General features: G+C 45.4%; 1 protein-coding gene across 2 annotated transcripts in view; it reads left to right on the forward strand.

The window, feature by feature from the left end:
- The window catches only part of VIT (vitrin), a 101,136-nt gene that overhangs the window by 47,701 nt on the left and 39,312 nt on the right, over positions 1–14,123 (forward strand). For both annotated transcript variants that reach the window (XM_032410289.1, XM_032410290.1), the window contains exons 5-7: positions 1,530–1,663; positions 6,315–6,392; positions 12,134–12,325. In XM_032410289.1, the coding sequence (XP_032266180.1) occupies positions 1,530–1,663; positions 6,315–6,392; positions 12,134–12,325 (404 nt within the window). The remainder of the gene's footprint in view (positions 1–1,529; positions 1,664–6,314; positions 6,393–12,133; positions 12,326–14,123) is intronic.

The following is a 14,123-nucleotide window of genomic DNA, read 5'->3' on the forward strand; positions in this document are numbered from 1 at the left end:
AAAATCAACTCAAGAAATGTTTAGGAAATTGCACAAGACCAAATAAAATCAGAGTCTGGGTTGTGAGACAAGAGTCTGAGGCATCGTTAGGAAGGGATGGAGCCAAGTCTTTTCAGAATCTCTGTGGAGAAGAAAGTGTTGGGCCTCGTCAGGCAGAAGTGGGAGCTGGTTTTCCAGAGGGAAAGAGCAGCATGAACAAGACGCGTGAGTGGAAACCATGTGCTCTGTTGGGGGCGCTGAGACCAGCCTGGCTGCACCTGGGAGACCTGAGCTAACGGATTCTGAGCTCCCGAGAGAAAAGAGAGGGCAGGGTCACAAAGATTTGGAAAGATGACCCTCAAAAAAATAAATAAAAATAAAAAAATAAATAAAAATCTCTCCAGGTCAGAATTAAAAAAAAAAAAAAGATTTGGAAAGATGAGTTGGCATCAAGAGGTACCTGTGCTTTTGGACTCTGAGGGGCAACTGTGACCAAGTGGGACAAACTCAGGATTCCAGGTCAGCTAGACCTGGGTTCAAATCCCTCCCTTGCAATTTAACCAGTTACAAAATCTGGACTGAGTCACTCCACTGGTCCAAGCCCGATTCTGGGAAATGGGAACAATAGCACCGCCTTCCCTCTGCAACTCACAGGTTTGCCGGGAGGAGCCGGCGAGAAACCTCACACAGGGATGATTTTAAAGCAATTACGTGCTCTATATGTCAAGTACTATTATCGCTTTCCTTCCTTCCGGGTCATTGAGCAGTTGAGTGTTGAAAGTTCTTGACTCATGAAGGTGGGAGGGCAGGAAACGGCAACTCTCATTCCTGGAGGGGAGGGAGAGTGTTGATGAGAACAAATCTAAGTGCGTTTTTAGCTGCCTGTGTGCTACAAATCACAGATACCCACAGGAGCCATTTTCTGGGGCAAAGAAAGGACAAGGGGAAGGGATGCTGAGGAACCAGAATGGAGGCCTTGCTTCACGTGCAAGCGAAGAGGTAGATACGTCAGTCTCTGTCACATCAGGATCTAAAATCTTCAAAATCGTAGAAATTAAAGAAACGATTTCTAGGAGGGAATCTTTTTAATGAGTTCAGTTTAGCTGCACACCTCCCTTCCCTGGCCCAAAATAAAAGGAATAATGTGTTTTGCAAAATGTCATGGCCACCCTTCAAAATAGCGGGAGTCATTCTGCCATGTCATGACACCAAATTAGAAATGGTCAGGAAAGACATTTTACTTAAAAGAACGAACTAGTGGGAATGAGGAAACCAAGGAAAAGAAATCTGAGGCGCGGTGGCAAAGAGAAATTGCTGCCTAACGAAACAACCAGGTCCTGATAATAAGAAAGAGGATGTCTGACCTCGAGGTCAGATGCTGGGCCATGTGATGGAGGCACCCTTCTTGGGGGGTGGGCTGCAAGTCAGGGTAAACCTCGTCTTAATCTCCCTGCTTTCGTATCTTTCAGTAAAGACAGGCTGGTTTGATGGTCGGTTGATTGCGTCAAACGGTATTTTTCTGTTCTTCACATTTTTGTTTCTCTTCATAGTGGCGTGCTTGATAATTCAGGAGGGAAAATACTTGTTCGGAAAGTCGCTGGACAATCTGGCTACAAAGGGAGTTACTCCAATGGCGTGCAGTCATTATCGCTGCCACGCTGGAGAGAGTCCTTCATTGTCTCAGGTAGGCCCGTGCTCCGGAGAGGCCCCGCCGTGCCCGGCCGCGTGGCCTAAGTGACCTCACGGGATGAAGTGTGCTCTTTTCAATGTTCTGTTGGCTTTAGTGCGTGGCCCGACTCATTTCATCAAAATCTGAAGCATCCGCTCTTCCGATAATTAGGATCATGAAACAATAAATTATAATGATGGTGATAAATCACTACAAAGTCTGGAAATATTAAAGGCTCCAATTGCTCATTTTAAACACACTGCAGCTACCCGTAAATCCAGTCAAACTTTTAATGAAGTGAATTACATTTAATAACTTGGGTTTTTTTAAACTATTCCTTTAGTGAGGCCAAATATGTCTCATATCTGGATCCTCATTTCTTGATATTTCTGGTAAATGGATAGGGATATAGGCTCTTAGAGAACTAAGCTACTATTTTGAGATTTCTTTTTGTTTAATTAATTGTTTAACTAGTCAGTTCTTACTCTCTAGCTCCTTAGGATTTTTGCAGACAATCATTTTCACTCTTTACTTCTCTCTTCCAATGAGGTGATGTCAGTGAGCTAATGACTAGTGTGATTTCACAGTGAAAAGGTAACCAAGTATCTATTATCATGACCTGCCCTTGCCTATTTTTGTGACATTCCCCCAACCTAACCTTTTATTTTGAATTTTAATTGAAAGAAAAATTAAAAGAACACTACAATGAATACCCACATTCCCTTCACCTAGCAACATTTGCTTTATCTATCTACCTATCATTTATTTTATTTTGTTCTAATCCCTGTGAAAATAAGCCGCAAGGCATCATGACACTTCATCTCTCAATACTTCAGCACACACCTGGTAAAAACAAGAACATTTTCCTAAATAACCACATTACCAATACCACCCCTAAAAAATTAACACTGATACAATAATGTTATCTAACAAATAGTTCTTATTCAATTATATCCAGTTATCCTAAAATAGTCTTCATAGCAAGTTCTTCCTCTTCTTAGTCCTCCTCCTCTCTCCTTCCCTCCCCTTCCTCCCTCCCTCCCTCCCTTCCTCTCCCTCTCTCTCTCTCTCTCTCTCTTTCTTTCTGATCCACAGTCTAATAAAAACCATCCATTGCATTTGGTTGGCACGTCTGTTTACTCTCTTTTAATCTAGAATGAGCTACCACCACACCACCTTTTTTGGTCATGAATGGCAATGACATTTTTGAAGTCCCAGCCAGTTGTCTAGTGCTGTGTCTCACGATCGGGACCACAAACATGTCCAGCTATTTCCTCATGATTGGATTCACGTTAACCACTTTGCCAAGGGTCCTACCTAGGTAGTATCCCAGCCTGTCCATTCTGCCGTATCGCAGTGGCCCTCTCAGGAGGCACAATAATGCCAGTTTGTCCGGTCGTTGGTAATGCTACAGTTGACTGGTGGGATACATTACAATCTCTCTCCATGGTAAAGATACCTTGTAATTAATAAGTAATCTGTAGGGTGATACTTCCAAACAGCATGAATAACTCATTCCCCAACAAATTCACCTAATGGTTTTAACATCTGTCGGTGATCCTTGCGGTAGCAAGAATTGCACTAGAAATTAAAAAATTATGATTGTTCTAATCCCGTCATTCCTTCCACATTTATTAGCAAGTATTCTTCTATAAAGAAGAGGGGTATTTCCCCCTCTCTACACCTATTTTTTCAAGTACCACTATGGACTCATGGATTGTTTTCGAAAATACGTTATAATCCATTATTATCATTGTTCTTTTTGGCACTCAGATTTTCCAAGTTTGGCCAGTGGGAGCCCTTCAGGCTTTTTTTTTTTTTGACATGTCCTGATTGGTGTTTGAGCACAACACAGTGTCCTATCACCATCTTATACTCGCCTTACTCTGGGCCTTGAATCTCCCGATTTTCTTCAAAAAGGCTTCACATGATTTTAAATAGATTCTAACAAAGCTTCCCGGCACCCCAACAAGATTAGGAGCCGTGTCACTCTCCTGAGGAACCACCTATGGAAGGACCAATTAAAGCAAGGAGGGGATAAATATTTTGTAACATAGTAGATCTTCTAGTCTAGGTAGTTTTCTGGTACCTTTATGTGTCCCGAGCCCCAACTCCTACTATCCTCCATGGACCAGAGTTTTAACAGAACTACAAAGAGACCTTTTAGGATTCTTCACAACTTGAGCAGTCCCTGCTTCCTCTTGCCTGCAGAATTCTGCACACCCAGGGCTCAAATTAAATGGGTTTCTATGTCAGATAGTGGAAAGTCATCAAACATCTGAGAGAATGCAGAATAGGGGCCATATGAAAATGCTAATATCTAGAATCCAAATGTGTCAAATATAGAGAGAAATATAATCTCTACATAGGTGTTTACCAAGTTGCTCCTGGCTAAGTAAGAATGTTTCAATCTTAAGTGCATAGCCTGCAATTCAAGAATCCCAACAGACGTTTAAAAAGAAAAATTAACTCCAAGAGAGTAGAGATGTTTGGAGTTTTGTAAATGAAAATCAGTCTGCTGAGATTATTCCCTATAAATCTCAACTTCCGTGTCCCCTCATTTCACGTAGTGACATTTAACCAAAATGCTTCTTGCCAATTATAACAAACATGTGTGCTTCTGCAACGGCTAGGAGCCTCTTCCGAATGGGTGAACAGGGAGAGCTCATTGCAGCATAAGGGCATTGACTGGCCAGTAGCCAAGGCTTGTTCCCCACTATCTGGGGGCTCAAGTTTAGCTGGATTGGGTCCGAATCCTCCTCTGAGGGCTCAGGTGCCTCCGTGACCTCTTTCTAGGTTTTTATTTCTAATTTTCACAGATCACTGTGCTTTTAGTTAATTCACTTTGGCGGGCGGGGATGGGAGCAGGACCTGGGATGTGCATTTTTGGTCAGCACAATCTTTTGACAGTCCAGGGATAGGCAAGGTCAGAGAGGGACCTCCTAATACAGCCCATTTGTTCTTTGATCCACATTTCAGAAAACTGAGCTCATGTTCCTTTTCCTTCTGAATAGAAGCAGAAAGAACCAGAGGATTTCAGATGCGAGAATAGTAAACAGAGGGAGATGATGTCTCTGCAGGGCGCTCTGTTGATAAAGTGAGGCCTGCAACCGTGGGGCCCTCCTTGGGTCCGAAATAACCTCAATCACTGTTATTTGGAGGAGGCCCAGACAAGGGTGGGGGACCTGGAAAGGCCAAGCTCTGTTCCCCCGGGGCTGGGCGGGGGGGGACTTGAATGAGATGGGCTCCATAAGCCCAAACATTTTGCCTCATCACCACTTTGAGTGATATTTATAGGTAATGTCAGCATAGAATCTTCACATCTCTCTGGTAACATATAGTTCCAAAAGAGTTTAACTCTTTTTTTCATTAGATCCCTACAACTTAATGTAGTAAATTGGCCCATATCGTTGTCCGTATTTCCCGAATGAGAAAAATGAGAGTCTCAGTGATTGAAGCAGCTAATTAATGGCAAATTGGAACAGAAACCTAGAGGTTCTTATTCCCAATGCCAGGCCCTTTCTGAGCCCCTGTCATTCCGTCTGCTTCCTGACTCTGCAATCCCTTGTATCAATAGGGCTTTTGGCAAAATCGTGCTCTAGATTCTGTCCCACCCCTCAGGCTCTCCATACGACACTCCTCACTATCTCCTCCCCAGGCCTATCCTATAAAACTACTTCCTTAGATTGTACATTAAAATTCTTTCCTTATCAGATGTAAATATAAGATAACAGGTGAGACCCCTCTGAGTTGTAACAGAGATCTAAGCATTAAGGTATTCCTTTTCTGAACAAATACTTATTGAGCATCTCCTACATTGCAGACACTGCTCTAGATGCTGATCCGACAGTTACCAAGTGAGACGGATCCCCCACCTTCGGGGGTGAGGGGAGGCTTCTATATCCCAACTGACACTTTCCATCTCATTGTGGAGCAAAACTCCTGTGGTGGAATGTCAGGCATCATTTCCTGGTGGAGGGAGGCTTTGTAGACTGCAGCCTTCTCAGGCAATTTTCAGTCCTATCAGGCATGGTACCTCCTTACCCAGCCCCGATCACCTGATCGTTTTTCTTTTTTATGCCTCCCTTGTTTCCCTGATACATATTAACATTCCTTCTCGTCACCTGGCCTCTAAACTCTCTTTCCCTAGGTGGGCAACAAATGCTTATTTTGAAACCTACTTTTAGGTTTCTCTAGTGCCATGGAATTCAAATGGATCCCACAGGGTCCGTGAAAGGGAAAGAGAGCTATTCTGCAAGGCTAGCCTGTGACCAGAGCTCTGGGGCATCCAGAAGGAGAGCGTGGGGAGTGTTTTTACATCCATCTACTGACCTAATTAAACATTCAACACCACATGTATGAAAACCTTAGCTTATATGTCACATCTTCATGAGCAGAATAAGGGTTACTAATGGGAACTCTGAGTCATGGACATTTTATTGCTTCCTTTCTAATATTAATAAAACACAGGCTCTATAGGAAAACAAAACATCTCTTGACTTTCTTATTGTAATCAACAATTCACCTGGGGAGGGGAGACTGACGGATTTATTGAACTCCAGAGAGATAAATAGGAAGGAGGGAATCAACTTACCAGAACAGAACCATCTAAAACTTCTAGCTCTAGAAATAAATCATTTTTTTCCATTTTTTTTCTTTTTTGCAGAAAGTAAACCCCAAAAGGGTGTAACCTACCCATCGGCTCTTACATATTCATCAACGAAAAGCCCCCCTGCCAAAACAGGCAAGTGTTCACGTGTGATTTCATCTAAACCTTCCAAGTTTATAAACACGTGTTTTAGGAGGTAGTATAGAAATTAACATCTTAACTGGTCAAGCTCCACTGACTCCGGCAATATTATAACAGGTGCCAAGAACATGGGCACAGAAATCAAGGGGATCAGATGGCTAGGCTGAAGGATGATGCTTTAGTTTTTGGGTTTTATTTTTGCAATTCCAAGATGACATCTATGTTTGTGTCATTTGCATTCAGGATGACGGCTGCCTTAGACTGTACTGTATTGTTGCTTTAGAAGATGACAGGTCAGGGGTGCCTGGGTGGCTCAGTCGGTTAAGCGTCTGCCTTCGGCTCAGGTCATGATCCCAGGGTCCTGGGATCGAGCCCCACGTCTGGTTCCCTGCTCTGTGGGGAGCCTGCTTCTCCCTCTCTCTCTGCCTGCCGCTCTCCTATTTGTGCTCTCTCTATCTCTCTGTCAAATAAATAAAATCTTTAAAAAAAAAAAAGAAGAAGATGACAGGACATTCTGTCTAGAAACGTCCCCTGGCCGCTGAGACGGGAAACGCTGTCTCTGCTCAGGTAGGAAATGAAGGGAAGCAACGGGGATGGTGTGGTGTATGTGTTCACAGAAAGCAACTCATGGAAATACCCCAAGCCAAAGATACACTGTTTATGAGGTTGTGTGGATCCAGCTTCCTGTGAACCACAAAGGGAGTACAGGTGGACCGCAGACAAGGAAAATACCTTTTCCTAGGTTTCTGTGTTAAAGCGGGAGCTGGGCTATGCATTGTTGTCTTTGGGGGCACTTTGATTTCCCACACAAAGAGAAAGGATAAACATCCCTTTCCAACATACACATAAAAGGGATACTTGGGGTCTCGCCCAGCTTCTAGAGGAACCGCTCCTTAAAATTATAGTCTCATTAAAGAGTAAGCTTTCACCAGTTCAAATAAAAAAATCCCAGTGAGAACCGTAAAAAGGTGGCCCCCTTTGTGGCTACCCAAATGATAAAATTCCTACAGAAAGTGGGGGAAGCAGATGAGATGAAGACGTGAGGGCCAGCAGTTGGATCCTCCGGTCTTGGCATGCCCCTATAAAATGCTTCTTAATCCCTCCAAGACTGTGAGTTAACAGGTAAATCAGGTTAGGATGACCCCCTCAAAGCATAATAACCTTCTTCCACAGGAAAATATCTCACTCAAAAAAGTAGAAAGCACCTTCAAAAAATAAAAATCAAAAGCATCTCGATTTGCCTGGTGCAGCTCCTGCCGAGGATGGACATTCCTAAGACTTAAATGCTGTTTCCCCAGGCAGTTAGCAACCATCATGCAGGCAGCTGTTACTTGGCTAGAGTCTCAGGCTACTCTGAGCTAAATACAAACAGGTAAGTGTTGGTTTGTAGAAGCTCATCGAACCCAAGAAGGCACGTTGCTGGCGTTACAGTAAAAGAAAAAGGAAAGTAAATCTTTATTAGAGGCTGCCGAGCAAGAGTGGCAGGAGAAGCCCCCTCCTGGTTCCCTTTGGTCATCGGCCCAGCCCCTCCCTCTAGAGGCAAATCAAGCTGAAGTTTATGATGATATGTTTGATTTCCTAAGAACCTCCTGCCCTCGCTGTCTATCCCCACCAAGACCACCCCCTGCCCCGGTCTTGAGAGTAAGACAGTTTCCACCAGAACTCTACAGTGGTCTTGGGCCACCCTCTGATGGGAACCACGTTCAGGAATCTTGAGGCTATTTGTGACTTGCCTTCCACTTTGTTCCCCTTTTGAGGAAAAACATACAGAATTTGGAATCAAACAAATGTGGGTCCAAATCCTGGCTCTGCTACCTTATGTACATTCCTTGACCTCTTGGAATACATGGGAATTCTTGGATTGGCTTCCAGGATTGTGTTTAATATCAAATGTGAATGCTTATGTAAGAGAGGCCGTCACAGTTGTCTGGCACATAGTCGATGCTCAATGAATATTAGATTTCCTGCCCCCGTGTGTAATCCTGAGGCCTGTAGTGAGTGAGTGGCGGGAAGAGCCAAGTCCTCCCCATCACTCCGACCTCCAGGCATTGCTGTTAAACTGGCTTCAGTGTCTTTTTCATGGCGCCTCACATTTGACACCTACTGAAAGCACTGTTTTCCACTGGGGCAAGGAGACGTGTGACATAACATGATGACAAACGTCAGCTACTGCCATTGCTCGAATACCTACCACGTGGCAAGCAGACGTGATCTCTAATTACGACAACAGCCCTGCCAGGTAGGTCCAACCATCCCCATTTTTCAGCAAAGGAAGCCAGGCTCAAAGAACTTTAGTGGCCAAGCTGGTGAGAGCTGAAGTCAGAAGTCCAGTCTAACATTGCCTGGCGGTCCTCAAATCAGATTTCCAATGCCCATCCCAGATCCAGTGAATCAGAATCTATGTGGTTAGGACCCTGGGGTCTGCATTTTAACACTATGATCTAATGATGAATCAAGTGTAGGGAGCTCTGAGGACCTCCTACTGCTGCTGAGAAGGTAGTTGTCTACAACTGTTCATGACCTCGGGGCGCCTGGGGGGCTCAGTCTGTTAAGTGTCTGCCTTCAGCTCAGGTCATGATGCCGGGGTCCTGGGATCGAGCCCCACACTGGGCTCCCTAGTCGGTGGGGATTCTGCTTCTCCCTCTGCCTCTCCCTCTGCTCATGCTCTCTCTCACTCTCTTTCTCTCAAATAAATAAAATCTTTTTTTTTTTTTTAAAGATTTTATTTATTTGACTGAGAGAGGGAACACAAGCAGGGGGAGTGGGAGAGGGAGAAGCAGGCTTCCCGCCGAGCAGGGAGCCTGATGCGGGGCTCGATCCCAGGATCCTGGGATCATGACCTGAGCTGAAGGCAGACGCTTAACGACTGAGCCACCCAGGCACCCCTCAAATAAATAAAATCTTAAAAAAAAAAACAAAAAAAAACTGTTCATGACCTCGTCCAAAGAGTGATATGTTAACAGCCTAAAGGAAGTTTTTTATATGTTTTCCCATGAAAATCTTTGAAAAGATTTCCATGAAACTTCCATGTATCTGAGATTATATGGAGAAACTATTTTACTGGTTTCATTTTTTTTTTAAAGATTTTATTTATTTATTTGACAGAGAGAGACACAGTGAGAGAGGGAACACAAACAGGGGGAGTGGGAGAGGGAGAAGCGGGCTTCCCGCCGAGCAGGGAGCCTGATGCGGGGCTCGATCCCAGGACCCTGGGATCATGACCTGAGCCAAAGGCAGACACCCAACAACTGAGCCACCCAGGCACCCCAACTGGTTTCATTTTAATTTGCTCAAAAGGAACCAGGTACTATGAAGAATTCATTTTGGGTCACATCCAGCATTATGTTCAGTAAGGAATCGGGAGCAATTGGGGTAGAGCTTTTTCTCTCTTCATCTTAAAGACAGTTCTATTCCGTGCAGGAGAGCAAGCAGAAACAACAGCCCGTGGGAGACCATGGAAAACCAGAGATGGACCTGTAGGTTGAATTGATGACATGCTTGAAAGTATCTGTTTTAAGCAAGTAACACAAATGGCTGTCATCAGGATATTTAATCTGTTCTCCAGCGATCAGTATTAGTAAAGGAAGACTGGGGTATTTAGAAACCTCAGAATTATGCAATGGTGTGATAAAAAAATAATTCATAATTTCAATATCTAATAAGTGTAAGGTGGCAAAAATGTTCATTATTGCTACAAGTTTTATTTTTTAATTTAATTATGGTTTAATTAATAATTTGCAAGTAAAGTGTACTGTAGGTTTTATATATTGCTTTCCAAATTAATAATTTCATCCTATTTCATAAAATATACAAGTCGTTCTGTCAAATGGCTTTTCCCTTTATGAAGTAGGTCCAACCTGGGCCTGCATCCCCCTGCCGAGGCACTAATGCTTCATGGCATTTACCGGAGGGTGAGACAGACGACTATTTTGGAGAAATTAGAAACTTCCCTAGGACTTGTTATGAACGCTCACTGCCTTTGAAGTCACGGAAATGTCATAAATCACACAGGTTCGGTCTTGCCCAAGGATGGTGTGAAGACTGGCTGAACCCCCAAGGCCACTGCCAGCTCTTTAGCAATTTGTCTGGCACAGTCTATGGGCAGGTTTAAAGGTGACCCACTGTTAGCAACAACAGGGTGAATGAGAGATCTGTCTCCTGCCCCGATGGCCCCGCGAGAGCAGACTGAAGGGCCAAACTCCCACCCATGCCCGGGGCACCGTCGGCCAGCCTGCTGTCCTGAGTCACTGCTGTGATCCCTGCAGAAGGTGGCGGCGGCAGGGTGACACACGCCCAGATGCCAGTGCTGGGTAGTGGGTCTACATGCCCTGCCACACGTCAGTCCGCATGGCTGGTCCGCGGCCACGGGGCCGACACCGTTTTCCCCACGTGCTGTATGGTGTCAAAGGGGAAGTTGGGTGGTTCACAGAAGCGTGCAGTGCCTTCTCATCTCACATGCAGTCCTCTTGGCTGCTTTTTTGTGGACCAGAGATGCATCAGCCCTAAGCAGAGTCAAAAGCTAGAGCTAGGATGCGGTGGGTAAGCTGAAAAATGTCCCCCCACCAAAGATACCCCTGTCCTAGTCCCTGGAATCTGTGATTCTTCCGTATCTGGCAAAACACCAACAGGGAGAGGGAGGGGGGCTTTGCGGATGGGATTAAGTTAAGGCTCTTTAGATGGGGAGGTTATCCTGAATCGTCTGGGGCGGGGGGACAGAGGGAGATCTGATACACATGGAGGAGAAGGTCATATGAAGATGGAGCAGAGAGATACCTGAGGATGTCGGCCGTGAAGCCTGGAGGGGGGGTGGCCGCACGCCAAGGAATGCCAGCAGGTGCCAGACAATGGAAGAGGCAGCTTCCGTACCTGGCGTACCTGCCATGGGGCTCAGGAGACCCATGTAACTGGTGGCTGTTGTTCCCTCCCAGGACTGGGGCGCTGTTCAGTTTGGGGGCCATTTTGTGTCTCCTTCTGGCACAGACCCATGGCTGTCAATTCAACAGCCAATGCCCACTGGGTAGCCATTTGTCCCCTTGCCCTGAACCTTCAGAGAAACTGTCAGGGCACCCAGAATACTAATAAATTGAGACTTGTTTAAAATCGTGGAAACAATCTAAATAATTACACATGAATGAAGAGCCCAATTTAGAAGTAGAATCTAGATGATCCTTACCATCTAATTATTTCTGTCACCCCATTTTACAGATGAGAAAACTGGGACCCAGAGGAGTTAGTTGACCAGCCATGAACCAATCTAAGCTAGAACATCTAGAATGCATTCTCTAAGAGTCAATCATAGAGAAAGCCCCAAGGGTTCGTCCATCCCTAGGTCAATGCTAACTGACACAAAAGGAAAGAAAGAGAGAGGGAGGAAGGAGGGAAGGAAGGAGGATGAAAGACAGAAAGAAAAAGAAAGTTCATGAACCATTGCTTCTGGCATCTGGCAAATTAATTTCACTGTTAATTGAGTTCTACCCTCTCTATGTTGCTGTAGTATTTAAATATTTTTTTAAATTGTTTAAATATTTTATTGTTATTTAGTGTTTGGTTTGTTTAGTGGCTCATTGCTCCATCCAGGTTGTACATTCCTTTCAGACAGGTGGATTTTATCCTCTACAGCAGCTAGCACAGATCTTTGCTCAAACCTAGCGTTCAATAAACATTTATTTTGTTTCTGTACTCAAGAGCCTACCAACGATTTTGTAGGCCCCAGTATCATTTCGTCTCTTTTACAGGTGAGGCAACAAAAGCCTATCAGAAGCCACCAGTCCCAGGAACAACCGCACAGCCGGTCACCCTGATGCAGGTAACGGGAGCCCCGGCCACCGAAGCCACCCACACCAGCCTGCCAAAGCCATCCCCATCCACAGGTTCTACCACCAGCAGCCTGAGACCACAGCCTGTGGGCCACAGGAGCTGGGAGCTGGGTCAGTAGCTAGACTGTGTGTTGTCATGTGCTAGCAAAGTAGGAGACTGGGCTTTCTGAATGCTTGTGTGGAGTGCCCATCTCCCACCTTTTGAGCTGGGTGAGGGCTCGTGCTAAGACCTGGGCCAGGAGTATGCGGTTGTGTCCTTCCAGACTCAAGGGGTAGACCTGAGCCTAATGCTAATTCAGGACCAAGCTATGAGCTAAGCAAACCATGTAGAAGGGGCTGAAGACAGATTCAAGAGCGGGACTGTGGAAGGTAGAATATTACACAAAAGCTTCCTATTGCAAAATCCTCATTTCTCCAAGAGCTCAGCTGAAGGAATAGTGGTTTCAGTGGAAATACTGTTGGGTTTTAAGTGACACATTGTATATTCCTGGAAGTCTCCAAATATTAGAAGCAAACAAAACAAAACAAAGCAAAACTCCTATAGGGAAAACCAGAGAGCTACTTTTTTTTCCTTTTCTGATTGCTTTTTATGTATCCATCTCTTAAGTCATGTTTTAGCTTTTACCAAAGTCCATTTTATGAAATTAATCTCGGTAGTACATCAAACAGGACCTTAAGAGCTCATCTGAGAACCCCATCTCTAGTTTCTACACAGGCTTACATGCCAGCCGCCCAAGGCTAATAAGCACCCCTCTCACTTGTAAATATATTCTGGCAAGAGCCTGGAAAATTCCACAACAGGAGTGACACTTCTGTCTCAGCAGGCCTTTCTAAATATTTCCCACCTGGGGCCATTTTTTCCTTCCAGGAGGAAGTGCCGGGGTCTTGTCTTCAGTGTCACCTCCAGCTTCCAGACATTTCTGCCACACAGCGTGGCCCTCCCCCCTCCCATACGTATCAGAGCCCAGCCATGTATTCATCCTTTTCTCTGATAATATCACCACTTGCTAGGCGCTAGACACTCTTCGAAGCACCTTACAAACACTCGCCTAGGACATCCTCATACCAGCCGTCTGCAGTAGATCGCAGTGGATGGACGACTTCTACTGTGACTAATCCCTCGTCCTGATGAGGACCCCGGGCAGCAGGGCTGTGAGCAAGCCCGCCCAGCTCACACAGCTGAGAAGCGGAACCCCCAGCAGCCGGGGTCTCCTGAGACTGGCCTGCAGCAGGCGCCCCTGCCATCCACGAGCGCCGCAGGCACGGATGAGGCCGTCGCAGAAGCAGGCCGTTGGGCACCACCAACTCCCGCTGCGATGAGTAACAACAACAGCGGAACGCAGGTCGGTCCAGGCTTCCCCGGGCCGCACACACCGTGCACCCTTTATTCAATATTCCTAATGACTCTGCGAATCTAGGAGTATTATCAGGCCGTTCAATGAATGACCCATGGAAGAAACTATGATATAAAGTCCCCAAATAAAAATACCATAAAAATACTGTCTGGAATACATAGGACACGCCCCCCATCCTGTTCCCGTGTAACCCCGGCCGGTGTTCAGAGCACAGGCTCAGGGTGCCTGCCAGCGAGAGAAATGGAAGGAAGGAAGGAAGGAAGGAAGGAAGGAAGGAAGGAAGGAAGGAAGGAAAGGATGGACGCTGGATGAGGGAGCCCCACAGCGAAGAGTTTTCCTCTTTCTGAACTTCAGGCTCTTGACTTTTAGAGCCCTTAATTCTTTCAAAGACTTCGGAGGACTTGAGTAAGTTGTTTGCTCCTGGGGCCTCCTTGGAGGAGGTCGATTTTTATATAACACATATAATTAAACATGTGGCATATTTATTTGGCTACACTGGGAGCCTGGAAATCCTGGGACACGTTGGGCCTGTGCTTGTAGAAACCTCAACCACC

Source organism: Phoca vitulina, unplaced genomic scaffold, assembly GCF_004348235.1.
Source record: "Phoca vitulina isolate PV1807 unplaced genomic scaffold, GSC_HSeal_1.0 scaffold12, whole genome shotgun sequence".
NCBI classification, from domain to species: Eukaryota; Metazoa; Chordata; class Mammalia; order Carnivora; family Phocidae; genus Phoca; species Phoca vitulina.